Source organism: Bufo gargarizans, chromosome 1 (assembly GCF_014858855.1).
Source record: "Bufo gargarizans isolate SCDJY-AF-19 chromosome 1, ASM1485885v1, whole genome shotgun sequence".
Classification (NCBI taxonomy): Eukaryota; Metazoa; Chordata; class Amphibia; order Anura; family Bufonidae; genus Bufo; species Bufo gargarizans.
In genome coordinates, this window is record NC_058080.1 from 168,495,611 (window position 1) to 168,517,951 (window position 22,341).

General features: G+C 42.2%; 1 protein-coding gene across 1 annotated transcript in view; it reads left to right on the forward strand.

The window, feature by feature from the left end:
- Positions 1 to 21,941, forward strand: part of GASK1B (golgi associated kinase 1B) — a 62,322-nt gene extending 40,381 nt beyond the window's left edge. Inside the window, exons 2-4 of the mRNA XM_044300069.1 lie at positions 530 to 744; positions 20,008 to 20,234; positions 21,051 to 21,941. Coding sequence (XP_044156004.1) covers positions 530 to 744; positions 20,008 to 20,234; positions 21,051 to 21,258 — 650 coding nt within the window. The 3' untranslated portion in view covers positions 21,259 to 21,941. The remainder of the gene's footprint in view (positions 1 to 529; positions 745 to 20,007; positions 20,235 to 21,050) is intronic.
- Positions 21,942 to 22,341: the final 400 nt, after the last annotated feature.

Below are 22,341 nucleotides of genomic sequence, written 5' to 3' on the forward strand. Positions count from 1 at the left end.
TCACTCAACAAAGTTATGTGATTACATATTTTCTGAAAGAATTTAAAGTTCAGTATAAGGGTGATGAGGGCATATTTTAAAGCAACATTTAACAGATGTTGAAGCAGAGATTAAATGCCTGAAGTGGCTGAAAATGAAACGGTTGATTTAGTAGCCAAAATAAACTTGTAATATAGTAGATGTAGAACTCTAAGAGTGAAATAGTTCCCATGTCATTAGTTTCTATTCCATTACATTTCCATTTCCTTTTAACTGCAAAAATAGCATATAGTCTGAAATTGTATTTTTCCTGGAAAAAAATAAGTTTTGTTCTGAGTGGTGTCATGGCTTTTCTGTTTATATTGAAAGACAAGATGCTGTCATGTTGAACAATTAGATCCCACTGACTTATAATGGGGTCTTCATGGTGTACTATCTTTGCCGTCAAAAGTGAGGGAAGCATGAGAGAATGCCCTTGTATAGGTATGAACATCGACATATGCCAACATGCACCGATAAATTAAAATGCAACATATTCTTTACTTTGCAGATGTCCTCCCCTGCCCTGTTATTTTGTGGGACTCCTTTCTATCTCCAACAGACAACGTCACACAGTCTTCCATAAAACTCAAATGGGGAAGTTACCAAAAGATCCTTCCACATAAGTGTTGGTTGAATGGAAAAATCCCCAAAGCAGATTTGGGCTGTCCAGAAGTCCATCATCATGAGTGGTCCAAGATGGCACTTTTTGACTTTCTTCTTCAAGTAAGGGAACAGATTATAACTTTTTAAGTAGAAATTGTATATAAAATATACAGAACTGTTTGATGATGTTTTGTGCACATAGACTTTAGTGTATCAGTTTTTTTAATGCAACACTTTATATATAATGTGTTCAAAAGAGTATGTAAGGAAAATATACTATATGTAAGGCTAGTTTCACATTTGGAGCAGAGATCTGTGGCAGACTGCTTCGGTAGAGAACAGCCTGTCGGATTTCTCTGGATCCAAATATTACCACCTTTCCGTTGGACTACATTTACTATAATGGCGTCTGGAAGAGATTCGGCTGCTACCTGGTGAATATGCAGAAAATCGGACAGACAAAGAACGCAACGGTACTTGTCCTGTCAATTCCTGGCATTGTCTGCTGGACCTGTATGCCGGACCACAGGTGTGAAAGCCCCTACCTTATTTATTACTGCCTATAAATACTTCTCTAGCTCTGTGAAACTCTACTCGCTTGTCATCCAGGTCTTTGTAATATTTTATTATGCTCTTTATAATACTTTTACCAGGAAACTAGCACAAGCATAGTACATTACGACAGCAGATGCTGATGGATGGAGTCAAGTCATGTGCCCTTCCATCTGCAGCCATTTTCGGAATGGAAGCTGTGGGGCTGCCCTTGGAGAAGATCTGGCTCTTCACAGTACTAGAGAACAGGCAGATATTGAGTTACATATATCTCCCTACCTACTCTTCTGTATGAAGTGAACCCCTAAACAATCCTTGGGAAACATTTTTACTGTACCAGTGATCTGTGTAGCAGTGTCGCTATATCCTAATTATATATAATACATTTGTGCAGAAAGAATTTAGAAGACAAAAATAGGACGGCTCCCTACAGTAATGTCTCCTTTGTGTCGTTACATACATAACTGCCCTTTTGTGACTATGCTATGCCTGGAATGTAATATAAAAATCATGTGAGGATTATATTGGCCCCAAACATAGTACTAGTCCTTTAGAAATAGTTTGGAGTGTGTCACACTTCAGAATACATGGCAGCTTATTAATAGGTGTCTGCTTTTCATCTTATAGGTCCTATCAACAGCTTAGTCAGATGGGTGGGAAAATGTGATGGTGTTACTCTTGTAATCCCAGGTCAGGAAGCTTTTTCCAGGAAAATATACATATAAAACAAAGAGCTTTGTGAATGTACAGAATTAAAGAGTTTGTAATGTCCATTCACCCGTACAGTTACTCCCTACGTTTTGTAGATTTATGGCATAAGTCCAAACCTTTCTACGAATAAGGGCTAAATGAAAGTGGTGTTAATCCAAATAAAGCATTTTGCCATCCCCGACCTTGGTGTGACACCCCGCACCCATAATGAAAAAGGCATGGGGTAGATACATTGCTGATTGTGTGGATCCTGTAGACAGCCAAGTTATCTGCTCTCAACATGAACTACAATTTATTAGCAATGCTACAGGAGCAAAATTAACCATCATAAGGCGCTGTTCGCGTTATTGTCCAACATTTAAAGTGGTTGTACCACGAAAAATATTCTACAGTTTTCAAACCAGCACCTGGATCTGAATACTTTTGTAATTGCATTTAAATAAAAATTTTGTATAGCTACCAAGTTATTCAATTAAATATATCTATACAGTGCCAATTAATTTCTTATTTCTTTGACCTGCTCACTGAGAAGGCCGCTGTCACTCGCTCTCCTCAGCGCCGCCGACGTCCCGTTTCTTTACCTAGATCTATCAAGAGAATAATTGAACTTGCATACTGTTATCCAAATTCTACTACCTACTATTATACTAGCAGATACCATATTCTCTGCACAGCAGTAGTAAACTGACAGTGGATTATGTATCTACATAGCAGTTTTATATCCGTGTTATTATTCTGGTTCTTTGACGTTAACGATAACTACTAGGTGGGGGTTCCACCTCTGGGACCTCCACCGATCACGAGAATGGGGACAGCCTTCTCCCTGCAGCCCCCCTGAAATTGAATGAAGCGGCTGGTCGCATATGCACATGGCCACTCCATTAATTTTTATGGGAGTTCAGGAGATAGTAGCCAAGTACAGAGCTCGGCTTTCTCCAGAATTCCTATAGAAATTAATGGAGCAGCGCTCGGCTATCTCCAGAATTCCCATAGAAATTAATGGAGCGGCCACACGCATGCCTGACTAGCTGCTCCGTTCATTTCAAGGAGGCTGCAGGGGGTACATGGCCCTGTTATGGTGATCAGTGGGTGTCCCAGCCATAGGACCCCCACCGATCTAATACTTATCCCCTATCCTGTGGATAGGGGATAGCTTCAAACAACTGGAATTCCCCTTTAAGTTTTAATGGTACAGCACTTGCAAACACAGCCAAAAATTCTTAAAGCATCACTGAGTTTCTAAAAAACTTTTGATATGCCGTACAGACGTAGCAGAAATTTGATTGGCAGGTAGAATGAAATGAGAGAAACACCTGCATATCATGCACTCTCTCCTCACTGCAGGAGATGGAATTGACAAGAGCCCATAGACTTCTATTGACCAATCTCCTGCAGCAAGGAGAGAGAGCATGATGTATGAGCGCTTCTCTCACTTTATTCTACGGATCAGTGGGGGTCTCAGCACTCATTATTTCAAACTTTTTTAAAGTTCAACATACTGTATGAGCATACATTTTTTACATGTAACAAATCTTGACACCTCACTGCATGCTTGTGATGACATACATCTCTATACTATTCATATGTTAGTTTTACGGCTCTAAAAAATTGTGCACTTTGCACTCAAGGAAGAAGTTCTATAGTTGTGAGGCCTCAATGTGTGTCATGTGTAACACTAGTCAATAGTCACAGCATTCCTCACCCTCCAGTCACATTCCCCAGGTCTACAGAGTACATGTTAGCAAACTAGGAAATCATTACAATCTAGGCCCTTTTCTGTATGGTTCAGAGTCAGAGGCCAATGTTATTGCCCCGTTAATAAGTTACAGAAACATGGAAACCAAACAGAAGTGATTTATTAACTAATGAGTTATTGCCACCTAATAATAGTCTGGGAAATGTCAATACACTGAAAACGTTTGGTGCTAAATTCCTATGTGCAATGTATGTTGAAGTGTTCTCTACTAGAGGTTACACTTTAACAGATCATGTGGAGGTTGAGCTTAAATGGCTTTTCCAGGACTTATTAATGACCTGTCCTTAGGATAGGTTATCAGTATCAGATCGGCAGGAGTTCAACTCCTGGCACCGGAACTACACACTGTGGGGTGGCCACGCCTAGGGATGGCAGCACTGCTCCCACTGATGACCGGGAACAGCCTGCTGGATCTGTGAATACTGGGTGTTACTTAGTGATGAGCGGGAGGTGCCATATTCGATTTTGCAATATTTCGCAAATATTCGATTGAATATTCGTCTTATATTCGTCTAAATCGAATATTCGTTATTATTCTATTTATCGCGAATAATATGCGATTTAATTATTCACGTATTGCAATTTTCTTTTAACTGTATAAGGCAACTTTACTATTGGTGGCTATGGCTACGGCTAATATGTGTATTTTACGAATATTCGCTATATTGCTATATATTCTTGTTTTAGAATATCACGAATATTCTAAAAAACGAAGTTATAGCAATATAGCGAATATTCGTAAAATACACATATAGACTGCAATTTAGCTAATATAGTGCTATAATCTTATTTTTATAGTCTAATGTTTTTTGTCTCTTCTGAGGTTCAGATTTGGGAAAAAATGTGCACTATAAAAAAAAAATACTATAGCACTATATTAGCAGTCAATATGTGTATTTCACGAATATTCACTATATTGCTATAACTTCGTGTTTTAGAATATGACGAATATGACGGGGACGCTTGTCGGGGAGGAGTATGCGAATGACCGTACAGATTGGAAAAAAAAAGACGAATTTTCTAAATAACGAATATATTCCCTATATTGCTATATATTTGTTTTTTAGAATATTCGTCATTTTTTTCCCATGATTCCTTCCTGCTTAAGTTGCTTGTGGGCCAATGACTCATTGACCCACAAGAAAGAAGCAAGAAGGAATCACGTTTTCAAATGTAAAAAAATGACGAATATTCGATATAACGAATATATAACACTATATTTGTAATATTCGTGAATTAGCAAAGTTGCGATATTCGCGATTAATATCCGCTATTCGAATATTCGCGCGCAACACTAGTGTTACTGTGTGCTGCCGTCCGGCCCCTTTTCATGTTTCTTAATGAGTGTACTTTGGGTGGCATTTAATATCATATCTTCTCTCCTTTAACCACTTCAGCCCCGCTAGCTGAAACCCCCTTCTTGACCAGAGCACTTTTTACACTTCGGCACTACACTCCTTTCACCGTTTATCGCTCGGTCATGCAACTTACCACCCAAATGAATTTTACCTCCTTTTCTTATCACTAATAGAGCTTTCATTTGGTGGTATTTTATTGCTGCTGACATTTTTACTTTTTTTGTTATTAATCAAAATGTAACGATTTTTTGCAAAAAAATGACATTTTTCACTTTCAGCTGTAAAATTTTGCAAAAAAAACGACATCCATATATACATTTTTCGCCAAATTTATTGTTCTACATGTCTTTGATAAAAAAAAATGTTTGGGCAAAAAAAAAATGGTTTGGGTAAAAGTTATAGCGTTTACAAACTATGGTACAAAAATGTGAATTTCCGCTTTTTGAAACAGCTCTGATTTTCTGAGCACCTGTCATGATTCCTGAGGTTCTACAATGCCCAAACAGTAGAAAACCCCCACAAATGACCACATTTCGGAAAGTAGACACCCTAAGGTATTCGCTGATGGGCATAGTGAGTTCATAGAACTTTTTATTTTTTGTCACAAGTTAGCGGAAAATGATGATGATTTTTTATTTTATTTTTTTTCTTACAAAGTCTCATATTCCACTAACTTGCGACAAAAAATTAAAAATTCTAGGAACTCACCATGCCCCTCACAGAATACCTTGGGGTGTCTTCTTTCCAAAATGGGGTCACTTGTGGGGTAGTTATACTGCCCTGGCAATTTAGGGGCCCAAATGTGTGAGAAGTACTTTGCAATCAAAATCTGTAAAAAATGACCGGTGAAATCCGAAAGGTGCACTTTGGAATATGTGCCCCTTTGCCCACCTTGGCATCAAAAAAGTGTCACACATCTGGTATCGCCGTACTCAGGAGAAGTTGGGGAATGTGTTTTGGGGTGTCATTTTACATATACCCATGCTGGGTGAGAGAAATATCTTGGCAAAAGACAACTTTTCCAATTTTTTTATACAAAGTTGGCATTTGACCAAGATATTTTTCTCACCCAGCATGGGTATATGTAAAATGACACCGCAAAACACATTCCCCAACTTCTCCTGAGTACGGCGATACCAGATGTGTGACACTTTTTTGATGCCAAGGTGGGCAAAAGGGCACATATTCCAAAGTGCACCTTTCGGGTTTCGCCGGTCATTTTTTACACATTTTGATTGCAATTACTTCTCACACATTTGGGCCCCTAAATTGCCAGGGCAGTATAACTACGCCACAAGTGACCCCATTTTGGAAAGAAGACACCCCAAGGTATTCCGTGAGGGGCACTGCGAGTTCCTAGAATTTTTTTTTTTGTCACAAGTTAGCGGAAAATGATGATTTTTTTTTTCTCTTTTTTCCTTACAAAGTCTCATATTCCACTAACTTGCGACAAAAAATAAAAAATTCTAGGAACTCGCCATGCTCCTCACGGAATACCTTGGGGTGTCTTCTTTCCAAAATGGGGTCACTTGTGGCGTAGTTATACTGCCCTGGCAATTTAGGGGCCCATATGTGTGAGAAGTACTTTGCAATCAAAATCTGTAAAAAATGACCGGTGAAATCCGAAAGGTGCACTTTGGAATATGTGCCCCTTTGCCCACCTTGGCATCAAAAAAGTGTCACACATCTGGTATCGCCGTACTCAGGAGAAGTTGGGGAATGTGTTTTGGGGTGTCATTTTACATATACCCATGCTGGGTGAGAGAAATATCTTGGCAAAAGACAACTTTTCCCATTTTTTTATACAAAGTTGGCATTTGACCAAGATATTTCTCTCACCCAGCATGGGTATATGTAAAATGACACCCCAAAACACATTCCCCAACTTCTCCTGAGTACGGCGATACCAGATGTGTGACACTTTTTTGCAGCCTAGATGCGCAAAGGTGCCCAAATTCATTTTAGGAGGGCATTTTTAGACATTTGGATCCCAGACTTCTTCTCACGCTTTAGGGCCCCTAAAAAGCCAGGGCAGTATAAATACCCCACATGTGACCCCACTTTGGAAAGAAGACACCCCGAGGTATCCAATGAGGGGCCTGGCAAGTTCATAGAATTTTTTTTTTTTTGCATAAGTTAGCGGAAATTGATTTCTTTTTTGTTTTTTCTCACAAAGTCTCACTTTCCGCTAACTTAGGACAAAAATTGAAATCTTTCATGGACTCAATATGCCCCTCAGCAAATACCTTGGGGTGTCTTCTTTCCAAAATGGGGTCAGTTGTGGGGTGTTTGTACTGCCCTGGCATTTGAGGGTCTCCGCAATCATTACATGTATGGCCAGCATTAGGAGTTTCTGCTATTCTCCTTATATTGAGCATACAGGTAATGAGATTTTTTTTTCCGTTCAGCCTCTGGGCTGAAAGAAAAAAATGAACGGCACAGATTTCTTCATTCACATCGATCAATGTGGATGAAAAAATCTCTGCCCAAAAAAAAAAAAGGAGGGGAAAGACGTCTGCCAGGACATAGGAGCTCCGCCCAACATCCATACCCACTTAGCTCGTATGGCCTGGGAAACCAAATTTCTCCATTCGCATCAATCGATGTGGATGAATAAATCATTGCCAGGATTTTTTATTTTATTTTTTTTTACATACAAAGTGTTTGCCAAAGCATAGGAACGCCGCCTCCTCCTCAGCTCGTATGCCTTGGCAAACGTATCTGTCACTGCAGAGGAGAAAATCTCGTCTTGCAGCGCCGCATACACCGACTTGCGTGTAATCTGACAGCAGCGCAATGCTTCTGTCAGAATGCACATCGGTGCTGCAGCTAGTAGATCGGTTGGTCCACCTGGAAGGTAAAAAAAGAAAAAGAAAAAACCAGGCCACAACGCAATAATTTTATTAACTTTGGAACAGAACATATAAACTTTAACTTTTTGAACTAAACATTAACGTGTTTGCTTACTGGTGTTTTTTTTTTTTTTGTTTTTTTTTACCTTTATAGAACAAACCTCTCCTTCCCCATGGGTCAATGTGCAAAGCGCAAATCGCCCAAAGATGTGGCGAAGTGCGTTATGCACTTTGTCCCATGTGAAAGGAGACGTTTGCAGCAGCTGTGAGTGAATGGGCCCTAATAGCCCTGTGTGCCTGTCCTGGTGAGATGATCTCTATGCTAGGTGTACCTGTGTGTGGTACTTCCAGAAACACTCCCCTAAGCATAGGGCAGGGTGGTCAGGACAGTCAGGACAGAAATAGCGGGTGTCACGCCTTATTCCACTCCTGCTACAGACACGACATCTTTTTCGGGGTGACGGGTGGGTTGAGGTACCAGCAACGACATTGGGGAAATGTCGCTCGTGTAGACGGCTAACTACACTGGTGGATGGGGCCACGGAACCTCCTGGATACAGGAGGTTCTCGATGATCTCTTCCTGAAATTTGAGGAAGGATCCAGTTCTCCCAGCCTTACTGTAGAGAACAAAACTATTGTACAGAGCCAATTGAATAAAATATACAGACACCTTCTTATACCAGCGTCTGGTTCTGCGGGAAACTAAATAGGGAGACAACATCTGGTCATTGAAGTCCACCCCTCCCATGTGAAGGTTATAGTCGTGGACTGAGAGGGGCTTTTCAATGACACGGGTTGCTCGCTCAATTTGTATTGTCGTGTCTGCGTGAATGGAGGAGAGCATGTAAACGTCACGCTTGTCTCTCCATTTCACCGCGAGCAGTTCTTCGTTACACAGTGCGGCCCTCTGCCCCCTTGCAAGACGGGTGCTAACGAGCCGTTGGGGGAAGCCCGCGCGACTAGTTCGCGCGGTACCACAGGCGCCAATCCGTTCTAGAAACAAATGCCTAAAGAGGGCCACACTTGTGTAAAAATTGTCCACATAAAGATGGTACCCCTTGCCGAATAAGGGTGACACCAAGTCCCAGACTGTCTTCCCACTGCTCCCCAGGTAGTCAGGGCAACCGACCGGCTCCAGGGTCTGATCTTTTCCCTCATAGACACGAAATTTGTGTGTATAGCCTGTGGCCCTTTCACAGAGCTTATACAATTTGACCCCATACCGGGCGCGCTTGCTTGGGATGTATTGTTTGAAGCCAAGGCGCCCGGTAAAATGTATAAGGGACTCGTCTACGCAGATGTTTTGCTCTGGGGTATACATATCTGCAAATTTCAGGTTGAAATGGTCTATAAGGGGCCGAATTTTGTGGAGCCGGTCAAAAGCAGGGTGGCCTCTGGGACGGGAGGTGCTGTTATCACTAAAGTGCATAAAACGCAGGATGGTCTCAAATCGTGTCCTGGACATAGCAGCAGAGAACATGGGCATGTGATGAATCGGGTTCGTGGACCAATATGACCGCAATTCATGCTTTTTAGTTAGACCCATGTTGAGGAGGAGGCTCAAAAAAGTTTTAATTTCGGAAACTTGGACTGGTTTCCACCGGAAAGGCTGGGCATAAAAGCTTCCCTGGTTAGCGGTTATAAATTGTGTGGCATACCGGTTTGTCTCTGCCACAACTAAGTCTAAGAGCTCCGCAGTCAAGAACAGCTCAAAAAATCCCAGGGCCGAACCGATCTGAGCTGTCTCAACCCGAACTCCAGACTGGGCGGTGAAAGGGGGAACTACAGGTGCGGCTGAAGTTGGGGACTGCCAATCAGGGTTTGCCAGCACCTCTGGGATTCTAGGGGCTCTACGGGCACGTCTTTGCGGTGGCTGCGACGGGGTCACTACTGCACGTGCCACCGTACCAGCTTCAACTGCCCTTCTGGTGCTCGCTACTTCACCATGTTCTACGGCAGTGCTGGTACTAGGTCCAGGAAGGGCTGGGCTGCTGGTGTATGCCTCACCACGTAATCCGACAGCACCAGCCCCACTCTGCTGCTCTTGAAGCGGATCCTGCGCAACCTGCGGTCTAGCGACACGGGGCCGGGTACGCCTGCTGCTATCAGGGACCTCAGCCTCCTCGTCCGAACTTTGGTTCAGAGAGCCACTGCTTTCTACAGGTTCGTATTCTGACCCGCTGGATTCATCAGATGAGGGTTCCCACTCCTCATCCGACTGGGTCAGAAGCCTGTAGGCCTCTTCAGAGGAATACCCCCTGTTTGACATGTGGGCAACTAAATTTAGGGGTATTCCCTGAGACTACCCAAGAAAAAAAAAGCAAGCCTGTCTTACAAATGGGAGGCTAGCGAAGTACCGGAGTCTGCTGCGGTTGATAAAAAATATCAAAACTGATTTTTTTATCGCCGCAGTGCGTGTAAAGTGAATGTGCAGCGATCAAAAAAAAATTTTTTTTTGTCACTGCGGTGGGGCGGGCGTGGGCGAACGCACGTGTGGGTGACCGATCAGGCCTGATCGGGCAAACACTGCGTTTTGGGTGGTGGGAGAACTAAAGTGACACTAATACAATTATAGATCTGACCGTGATCAGTTTTGATCACTTCCAGATACTATAAAAGTACAAATGTTGATTAGCGATACGCTAATCAGCGAATAACGGACTGCGGTGCGGTGGGCTGGGCGCTAACCGATCCCTAAACTACCTAACCAAGGGGCCTAAACTATACCTAAAACCTAACGGTCAATACCAGTGGAAAAAAAAAGTGACAGTTTGCACTGATCACTTTTTTCCTTTCACTAGTGATTGACAGGGGCAAGAAGGGGTGATCAAAGGGTTAATAGGGGTGATCTGGGGGCTAAGTGTGGTGTAGTGGGTACTCACAGTGATGTGTGCTCCTCTGCTCCTCTGCTGGAACCAACCGACCAAAAGAAGGAGCAGAGGAGCACAGCAGCCATATAACCCCATCATATTTACTAATATGATGGGTTAAATGGCTGCTGATTGGATTTTTAAAAAATCAGCAACCTGCCAGCCAATGATCGTGGCCGGCAGGTTGCTGACGAAATACTCTGCTGCGAAATGCCGGCCCGCGATGCGCATGCGCGGGCCGGCTGTGACGTAATCTCGCGTCTCGCGAGATGACGCGCCGATGCGTCCAGGAGGAACAAATCAACCACCTCCCGGACGCATCGGTGCGTTAGGCGGTCGGGAGGTGGTTAAAGGGTTTCTGTCACCACACTTTTCACTATTAAACAAGCTGACATTATACATGTGCAAATGTCACCTGAATTTACCTCTGCTATTCTATTTTTTTCAGTGTGCCCCGTTTTTGTGCAATTATAACTTTTATAATATGCTAATTAGCCTCTAGGAGCAGGAGGGGGGGTTACAACTGCTCATAGAGGCTCTGTTCGCCCACCTCTTTCCACTCCCTTCTACTCTTTATTGACAGGGCCAGGCCAGCCTTGATCTCCTCCTGCCGGCCTTGTCTGCCGGGATAAAGTAATATAGTGGTGATGCTGATGGTGGGGGCTTTCTTTCCTGAGATGGAGAGGTGTAATGTGTGGCATGTATTGAGGACTCCCTTTTAGCTTTGGCAATGGATTTCTTTCTGATCTGTGTATAGCCCTTAACCACTTCAACCCCGCTAGCTGAAACCCCCTTAATGACCAGGCCACTTTTTACACTTTTGCACTACACTACTTTCACCGTTTATTGCTCGGTCATGCAACTTACCACCCAAATTAATTTTACCTCCTTTTCTTCTCACTAATAGAGCTTTCATTTAGTGGTATTTCATTGCTGCTGACATTTTTACTTTTTTTGTTATTAATCGAAATTTAAAGATTTTTTTGCAAAAAAATTACATTTTTCACTTTCAGCTGTAAAATTTTGCAAAAAAACGACATCCATATATACATTTTTCACTAAATTTATTGTTCTACATGTCTTTGATAAAAAAAAATGTTTGGGCAAAAAAAAAAAAATGGGTTGGGTAAAAGTTATAGCGTTTACAAACTATGGTACAAAAATGTGAATTTCCGCTTTTTGAAGCAGCTCTGACTTTCTGAGCACCTGTCATGTTTCCTGAGGTTCTACAATGCCCAGACAGTAGAAAACCCCCACAAATGACCCCATTTCGGAAAGTAGACACCCTAAGGTATTCGCTGATGGGCATAGTGAGTTCATAGAACTTTTTATTTTTTGTCACAAGTTAGCGGAAAATGATGATTTTTTTTTTTTTCTTACAAAGTCTCATATTCCACTAACTTGCGACAAAAAATTCTAGGAACTCGCCATGCCCCTCACGGAATACCCTGAGGTGTCTTCTTTCCAAAATGGGGTCACTTGTGGGGTAGTTATACTGCCCTGGCAATTTAGGGGCCCAGATGTGTGAGAAGTAGTTTGCAATCAAAATCTGTAAAAAATGACCGGTGAAATCCGAAAGGTGCACTTTGGAATGTGGGTCCCTTTGCCCACCTAAGCTGCAAAAAAGTGTCACACATCTGGTATCGCCGTACTCAGGAGAAGTTGGGGAATGTGTTTTGGGGTATCATTTTACATATACCCATGCTGGGTGAGATAAATATCTTGGCAAAAGACAACTTTTCCAATTTTGTTATACAAAGTTGGCATTTGACCAAGATATTTATCTCACCCAGCATGGGTATATGTAAAATGACACCCCAAAACACATTGCCCAACTTCTCCTGAGTACGGCGATACCACATGTGTGACACTTTTTTGCAGCCAAGGTGGGCAAAGGGGCACACATTCCAAAGAGCACCTTTCGGATTTCGCAGGCCATTTTTTACACATTTTGATTGCAAAGTACTTCTCACACATTTGGGCCCCTAAATTGCCAGGGCAGTATAACTACGCCACAAGTGACCCCATTTTGGAAAGAAGACACCCCAAGGTATTCCGTGAGGAGCATGGCGAGTTCCTAGAATTTTTTATTTTTTGTCACAAGTTAGCGGAATATGAGACTTTGTAAGAAAAATAAAATGAAAAATAAAATCATCATTTTCCGCTAACTTGTGACAGGGGGGCCCTAATGTGTGCTAAGTAGTTTGAAATCAAAATGTGTAAAATTTGAGTACGGCGATACCAGATGTGTGACACTTTTTTGCAGCCTAGATGCGCAAAGCGGCCCAAATTCCTTTTAGGAGGGCATTTTTAGACATTTGGATCCCAGACTTCTTCTCACGCTTTCGGGCCCCTAAAAAGCCAGGGCAGTATAAATACCCCACATGTGACCCCATTTTGAAAGAAGACACCCCAAGGTATTCAATGAGGGGCATGGCGAGTTCATAGAATTTTTTTTTTTGGCTCAAGTTAGCGGAAATTGATTTTTGTTTTGTATTTTCTCACAAAGTCTCCCTTTCCGCTAACTTGGGACAAAAATTTCAATCTTTCATGGACTCAATATGCCCCTCATGGAATACCTTGGGGTGTCTTCTTTCCGAAATGGGGTCACATGTGGGGTATTTATACTGCCCTGGCATTTTAGGGGCCCTAAAGCGTGAGAAGAAGTCTGGAATATAAAGGTCTAAAAAATTTTACGCATTTGGATTCCGTGAGGGGTATGGTGAGTTCATGTGAGATTTTATTTTTTGACACAAGTTAGTGGAATATGAGACTTAGTAAGAAAAAACAAAAACCCCAAAAAACTATTTCCGCTAACTTGGACCAAAAAAAATGTCTGAATGAAGCCTTACAGGGGGTGATCAATGACAGGGGGGTGATCAGGGAGTCTATATGGGGTGATCACCCCCCTGTCATTGATCACCCCCCTGTAAGGCTCCATTCAGACGTCCGTATGATTTTTACGGATCCACGGATACATGGATCGGATCCGCAAAACGCATACGGACGTCTGAATGGAGCCTTACAGGAGGGTGATCAATGACAGGGGGTGATCAGGGAATCTATATGGGTGATCACCCGCCTGTCATTGATCACCCCCTGTAAGGCTCCATTCAGACGTCCGTATGTGTTTTGCGGATCCGATCCATGTATCTGTGGATCCGTAAAAATCATACGGACGTCTGAATGGAGCCTTACAGGGGGGTGATCAATGACAGGGGGGTGATCAATGACAGGGGGTGATCAGGGAATCTATATGGGTGATCACCCGCCTGTCATTGATCATCCCCCTGAAAGGCTCCATTCAGATGTCCGTATGTGTTTTGCGGATCCGATCCATATATCCGTGGATCTGTAAAAATCATACGGACGTCTGAACGGAGCCTGACAGGGGGGTGATCAATGACAGGGGGGTGATCAGGGAGTCTATATGGGGTGATCATGGGTGAACAGGGGTTCATAAGGGGTTAATAAGTGACAGGGGGGGGTGTAGTGTAGTGTTTTGTGGTACTTTACACAGCTACCTGTGTCCTCTGGTGGTCGATCCAAACAAAAGGGACCACCAGAGGACCAGGTAGCAGGTATATTAGACGCTGTTATCAAAACAGCTTCTAATATACCTGTTAGGGGTTAAAAAAATCACATCTCCAGCATGCCAGCGAACGATCGCCGCTGGCAGGCTGGAGATCCACTCGCTTACCTTCAGTGTGTGTGCACGCGTTCACAGGAAATATCGGCTCTCGCGAGATGACGCGTATATGCGTCACTCTGCGCAGGGCTGCCGCCTCCGGACCGCACATCTGCGTTAGGCGGTCCGGAGGCGGTTAAGTAAAATTGCGTATACAGTGGGATGCGAAAGTTTGGGCAACCTTGTTAATCGTCATGATTTTCCTGTATAAATCGTTGGTTGTTTCGATAAAAATTTCAGTTAAATATATCTTATAGGAGACACACACAGTTATATTTGAGAAGTGAAATGAAGTTTATTGGATTTACAGAAAGTGTGATATAATTGTTTAAACAAAATTAGGCAGGTGTATAAATTTGGGCACCACAAAAAAGAAATGAAATCAATATTTAATAGATCCTCCTTTCACAGAAATTACAGACTCTGAACGCTTTCTGTAGGTTCCAATGAGAGTCTGGATTCTGGTTGAAGGTATTTTGGACCATTCCTCTTTACAAAACATCTTTAGTTCATTCAGGTTTGATGGCTTCTGAGCAGGAACAGCTATCTTTAAGTCACACCACAGATTTTCAATTATATTCAGGTCTGGGGACTGAGATGGCCATTCCAGAACGTTGTACTTGTTCCTCTGCATAAATGCCTTAGTGGATTTTGAGCAGTGTTTAGGGTCGTTGTCTTGTTGAAAGATCCAGCCCCAGCGCAGCTTCAGCTTTGTCACTGATTCCTGGACATTGGTCTCCAGAATCTGCTGATACTGAGTGGAATCCATGCGTCCCTCAACTTTGACAAGATTCTCAGTCCCTGCACTGGCCACACAGCCCCACAGCATGATAGAACCACCACCATATTTTACTGTAGGTAGCAGGTGTTTTTCTTGGAATGCTGTGTTCTTTTTCCTCCATGCATAACGCCCCTTGTTATGGCCAAATAACTCAATTTTAGTTTCATCAGTACACAGCACCTTATTCCAAAATGAAGCTGGCTTGTCCAAATGTACTTTAGCCCACCTCAAGCGGCACTTTTTGTGCTGTGGGTGGAGAAAAGGCTTCCTCTGCATCACTTTCGCATACAGCATCTTCTTGTGTAAAGTGCGCCGAATGGTTGAACAATGCACAGTGACTCCATCTGCAGCAAGATGATGTTGTAGGTCTTTGGTGCTGGTCTGTGGGTTGACTCTGACTGTTCTCACCATTCGTCGCTTCTGTCTATCTGAGATTTTTCTTGGTCTGCCACTTCGAGCCTTAACTTGAACTGAGCCTGTGGTCTTCCATTTCCTCAATATGTTCCTAACTGTGGAAACAGACAGCCGAAATCTCTGAGACAGCTTTCTGTATCCTTCCCCTAAACCATGATGGTGAACAATCTTTGTCTTCAGGTCATTTGAGAGTTGTTTTGATACCCCCATGTTGCTATTCTTCAGAGAAAATTTAAAGAGGAGGGAAACTCTCAATTGACCCCCTTAAATACTCTTTCTCATAATTGGATTCACCTGTGTATGTAGGTCAGGGGTCACTGAGCTTACCAGGCCAATTTGAGTTCCAATAATTAGTTCTAAAGGTTTTGGAATCAATAAAATTACAACAGTGCCCAAATTTATGCACCTGCCTAATTTTGTTTAAACAATTATAGCACACTTTCTGTAAATCCAATAAACTTCATTTCACTTCTCAAATATCACTGTGTGTGTCTCCTACATGATATATTTAACTGACATTTTTTATCGTAACAACCAACGATTTATACAGGAAAATCATGACGATTAACAAGGTTGCCCAAACTTTCGCATTCCACTGTATATAACTTTTTTGCCATAAATACAATTGATAATTAAAAACTATAAATTTCAGTTAAAGAGTTATTTTATGGTTATAGATGTATGGATCATAAGCGTTACATAGGACTGCAGGTGGAATCTACTACATTATCTGTACTCAGAGAGTTATCACTGTTATCTGCAGTGTTACATAGGACTGCAGGTAACATTTATTACATTATCTGTACTCAGAGTTATCACTGTGGTATCTGTGGTGTTACATAGGACTGCAGGTAACATCTACTACTTTATCTGTACTCAGAGATTTATAACTGTGCTATCTGCTGTGTTACATAGGACTGCAGGTAACATTTATTACATTATCTGTACTCAGAGAGTTATCACTGTGGTATCTGTGGTGTTACATAGGACTGCAGGTGACATCTACTACATTATCTGTAGTCAGAGAATTATCATTGTATGTGGCATTAGATAGGACTGAAGGTGACATCTACTACATTATCTGTACTCAGAGAGTAATCACTGTGTTATCTTTGGTGTTACACAGGGCTGCAGGTGACATCTACTACATTATCTGCGCTCAGAGAGTTATAACTGTGCTATCTGCTGTGTTACATAGGACTGCAGGTAACATTTGTTACATTATCTGTACTCAGAGAGTTATCACTGTGTTATCTGTGGTGTTACATGTGAATGTGTATATAGGAGCATCCATGTATGTGATGAACATGTTTATGGGAGCATCCATGTTTGTGGTGTTTGTACTGAGATGAAGGGGGCCCACACCTCACATAGAGCCCGGGGCCCAGGTTACCCTTAATCCACCCCTGAACACACTCTAATGTCAACTTTACACATGACCAAATAGGCTACTACTTGGTGAGAGGATGTTTAAAAGGCTGACCCAACGATGGACTATATCTGTAGCAGAATAAAGCATGGGTGGTACCTCTGGAATGGGTAGCAGGAAGGCTTGCTTCTCTTCCTATTACCATGCATGGTCATTAATTCCAAGTGTGGCATCTTTGAAATGAACATAGTAACATCATATAAGTGTTGGTATGGGTATAATAGTACTTTGGAATAAACCTGGTCGCTTTTATAAAGCAGACTAACTTCAGACAGTGGATGAGGGAATGTTTGTGGTTGTGGCAGTCTGCCTCATCATCACGGAAAAGACCTTGTTCTGTCTGGCTTAAAAACCTATATTTAGCAGTGGCATCATACTTCAATGTTCTCCAAGCTAAACATAGCTATGCCAGGGTGGTGTCTGGATAAGCAGGAAACTTAGACAATTTCCTGCAATAGTGTGTAGGTGAGGAATGTCCTAAATAGGATCTGATTTGTTCATTTTTAAGATAAGACGAAGGATTATAGTCCTCCATTATTTCACTATAACAAATAACCTGAACAAGTCGTTTAACCAGTTGAAGACCTCCCTTCCTGACCAGGTGCATTTTCCATTCCTTCAGTACAGTACATGTGTCTTTGAAAGCCATACCTTTTTTTTTTTTTTGGTTATGTAAATAATTGCCATTTTATTAAATTTTTTATATTTATACCAGGGAAAATGTAAAAAAAAAAGGAAAATAGTGCATTTTCCATTATTTTGATATAGGGGGATATATAGTTTATGATTGTTGGGGGCAGGGCTAGAAGATGCAGTGCAGCTTGTGATTATTTTTTATTCCTTTAGTTTTTATTTAGTCTTTTTTTTTTTTTCACACTTTGTGCCTCTGGTAAGGTCAGAAAAATCCACTCATTGACAAAAAAACATAATGCACCAAGAAGGAGTTGTTGGAATGAAACTTTATATGAGTGAATATCAAGAGAGGCAACACATGGATGCAAAATGTCCTGCACATATAGCTGAGCTGTTAGTGTTCCTCGTATCACTACTAGGGGTGACCGACTGTCATATGTCATGGCTCCCCAGATTTTCACGCCAGCAGTTGGGGCAGTGTGTCACTCCACAGCAAAGACAGGACGGAAACGCTCACCACGAGACCTCCATACTTGAACCAGAGCTTTATGGGATCTCAAATAGAACCTGGATTCGTCGCAAAAGACGATACGGTTCCAGTCCATAGTAGTTCAGGTTTCTTGTTCGCAGCACCACTGCAAACTAAGATGATGGTGGCTGGCTGTCAATGGCAGAACATGTAATGGGTGCCATAAAACTAAATTTCCTTCTGCTAAGCAGATGGAAATGGTCCGGGCAGAGATAGGGGTGTGTAAAGAAGGTATCACCTGTGTCTGGATAGTGGCCAACGAAACCATGGAAGCTGCTCATGCTTGTCGGCAGATCAAATGACTCTCTCTACTGGTGGACTGTCTGGAGGCTATTCACCACCATGTGTGCCCCTATATAGCCACTGCTTCCAACACCTAGGTTATAAAGGCCTAGAGGGCGGGCAATTAATCAAAATGACCATCCTGCTTCTCTCAGTCTAATGATGCTCCCCCTCTCAAAGTCTGTCAACTGAGATAACTGTCTTTGAGTGCATCATAGAGGCATAACTGTAGCAGTCAAAATCTCTCACCAAAAAGTACACTACTCAGAAGTAGCCTCTGAGAGCTATTTCATAGGGCATCAGGAGAAGCACATTTACACCCTCTTGTTGCAAGACCCAGTGTCCAAACAGACCACACCTGTAATCATTTACATATCTGCCTGAGACATAGCTGCACGCTAAGTTATGCATGGATATGACATAAGGTTTCTTTTTATTGCTAGTTTCTGTTGTGACTGAGGCTGACATATCAGCCCCAATGTGGGTGGGACTGCTCTTTTCGGGGCATGTAGCCTCCCCTGTATCGTCTCTACCAGCTCTGAAATCTAGAGGGAGAGGCACTAGGCAGCAGTACAGCGGAGCGATGGTGCACCAAACAGAGTCTTCCCACCCACGGTGCACTGTATTTGCATAAAATATAAATTATTATTATTATAGTATCTTTGAATATGTAATCTATACAGACATATAAGCCAAAAGAAGAGACTCCTTTTGTCAAACCACTGTCAACCCCAGTGACCCAGTGGTATATTTTGACATATGCTAAGTTCATAATGACGTTTCAGACTGTCATCAACACTGCCTTTCTATTCCGTGGCAACAGTATATTCAGTTTTATATGTGTGAATGGGGGCTGTTTCTGCCAGTTCAATTGACATGAATGGGAAAATCCCAGATATCTTTGAAGCAAACTTGTGCCATGTGCATATACCCTAACAGTCTCGGCATACCAGCTGTCCCTGCAAGATCTGTCTCCATGTCTACCTGCTTGAGATGAAAGATGATGGGTATACCATTTTTATTTCCGGATGTTGGAGGGTATTAGAGAGCAATTAGAAAGTTATTACATCCAAAATACAGATTTCCCCACTTTGTCTTAGCACTTGTATGTCACTCTTTGCTACTATTCCGCTTCTGATTGTTTCTGACAAAATGTACTGGATTTAGATCCTAATTCATGCCTAAGATAGTTAAGAGACCTAGAAACATGTTGGATGGATAGCTAGATCGATAGATAGAGACATACCCATATATACAATATATACAGCATATTGATTTTGACTATACGTAGCCTTAGGCTTGAGTGCCCAGAGTAAATGCAAACGTTAGCCTTTGACTATTTTGGACATATATTAATTCACAATGACGCACCTTTGATACTCTAGAACAGCTCTGGATTCTGGTACATTCCACATATGGACTCATGTTGTCTATCTAGGCATGAGGACACCATGACAGGAACATTGTGAGTTTACTCTGTAAAGAAGATACTTATATTGTACTTTTATTCTTGCTATGTTCCTGCAGGTTTACAATCGTCTTGATAAACACTGTTGTGGCTTCAGACCTCGGAAAGAAGATGAATGTGTACAACAAGGGCTACATTTAAAATGTGACAACCTCAGCAACATTGACCTGACACACATTGTACAAAGGAAGCATGATCCTCGCCACTTGGTTTTTATTAATAACAAAGGATATTTTGATAGGAGTGAAGATAATTTGGATTTTAAATTGTTAGAAGGAATCAAAGAGTGAGTATAATATTACTGGGGACCCCAGTTCTGAGCCGCTCATCACTGTTACGCTGTTTATGTTTGTTTCTGTTCGTTTCCCTGGCAAGGAAAGTCACTTCTGGCATGGTCTAACAAAAGGGCTCTGTTGTTTACAGGGACAATCTTTAACAGAATTTAGTACTTTAGCCCAGCTTTATCTCATAGGATAAACATGCATTAAAAGAGAATTACAATTGAATGCCTGGGGTTGGCTGCTATCATTGCAACTTGTCCCCATTTGGGTCAATGGGACTTAGCAGCAATCAGGCTCGGACTGGCCCACAGGGGTACAGGGGAATTCCCCGGTGGGCCCCTGGGCAAAGTGGGCCCCTAGTCTCCCACCCCCTGCACAAGTGGCACATAACACATTAGATTTTGTACACTACATACATTTATTCAATGTACAGCACCTCAACCCGCCTATGTTCATATAAAAAACGTGTTAGATTATTTATTATATTTGAATGTATCCGTACGGTGGGCCCCCAAAATAAATTTTACTGGTGGGCCCTAGGTACCCCAGTCCGACACTGGCAGCAATACTAGACACAGCCCATGGACAAGATCAGTGCTGTTTCTAGAAACAAAGTATGCCTTTTTTGTAATCCTAAAAATCCCCTTTAAATCTATAATATTATGCTTTGTAGGTGTGACATAATATTATTGATAAACTAAGATATAAAAATGTTTACTTAGCATCATGTTTCCTCTTTTAATGAAATACCAATAGGTTTGTCCAGCATGCAGGACGTTTACATATTTCTAGTCGTGATCTTAGTCATTTCTGTTTTCCAGGTTTCCTGAATCAGCTGTTTCGGTGCTAAAAAGTCACAGACTCCGAGAAAAACTCCTCCAGTCATTCTTCCTGGACAAAGTATTTTGGGAAAGTCAAAGAGGGCGTCAAGGGATTGAAAAACTCATTGACGTGATAGAGAGAAGGTCCAAAATCCTGCTGACTTACATCAATGCCCATGGAATAAAAGTCATACCAATGAATGATTAAATTAACCAAATGACTACGCAAGCATCTGACACGTATTTAACGTGTTTCTAAGTGTTTTACACTGATGAGCTATCCTCAGGATAGGTCATCAATATCTGATCAGTGGGGGTCTGACTCCTGGCACTCCCGCTGATCAGCTGTGTGAAGAGACTGTGGTGCTCACCTCCTTGTAGCTTACCAAGCAGAGCAGTGTCCATTGGATAGCGGCTGTGCATGGTATTGCAGCTCAGTTCAATTCACTTGAATAGGACTGAGCTGCGCCTAGCCCTAGAACACGTGTCCGATGAATGTGATATCACGGGCCTAGGAAAAGGCTGCAGTGCTCACTAGACTGCTGCAGTCTCTTCAAACAGGTGGTCAGCAGGGGGTGCCAGGCATCACACCCGTTCCTGTCAGATACTGATGACCTATGAAACACTTGGACAACCACTCTTATCTCTACAAGTGCAATAAATCTGGGATAAAAGCTATACATAGTGAAGTTCCATGTTCTGCCATGAAAGTTTTACCAAGAGAAAGTATTAAATGGGAATAAGATTCAAAGATAGAAATTAATTTAAAGGGGTTATCGAACCAATAAAATGCCCCCCCCAAAATGACTGGGCACCTTATTCAGATTATACTTACCCCACTCCCTAGCACCCACGTTGCTTCTGATGACCACACTGCCGCTGCTGCATCTCCCAGTCACGCAGATCAAAACATCCGGTGACTTGGAAGGGTAGCCAATAGCAGGCCGTGATGGGAACGAGCCTCCCTAGCATCAACCCCAATGCTAGGGAGGATCATTTCTGTCACGGCTTGCTATTGGCTGACCCTTCCACCCTCTGTCTCTGGATGTTTTTATCTGCGCAACCGGGAGATGCAGCGGCGGCCATGCGGGGATTTGGAGCGATGCGGGTGTCGGGGAGCAGGTAAGTATAACCAGTATGAGGGGCATTTTGTTGGTTGGATAATCCTTTTAATGAATTACTATAGTAATTATGTCATGCAAAGAAATCACTTGTTTATAACGTTTTTTTATTACTCCACTAGCAGAAGGACCCGGCTTCGCATGTGTATATTTCATCTATTTCATTTAAT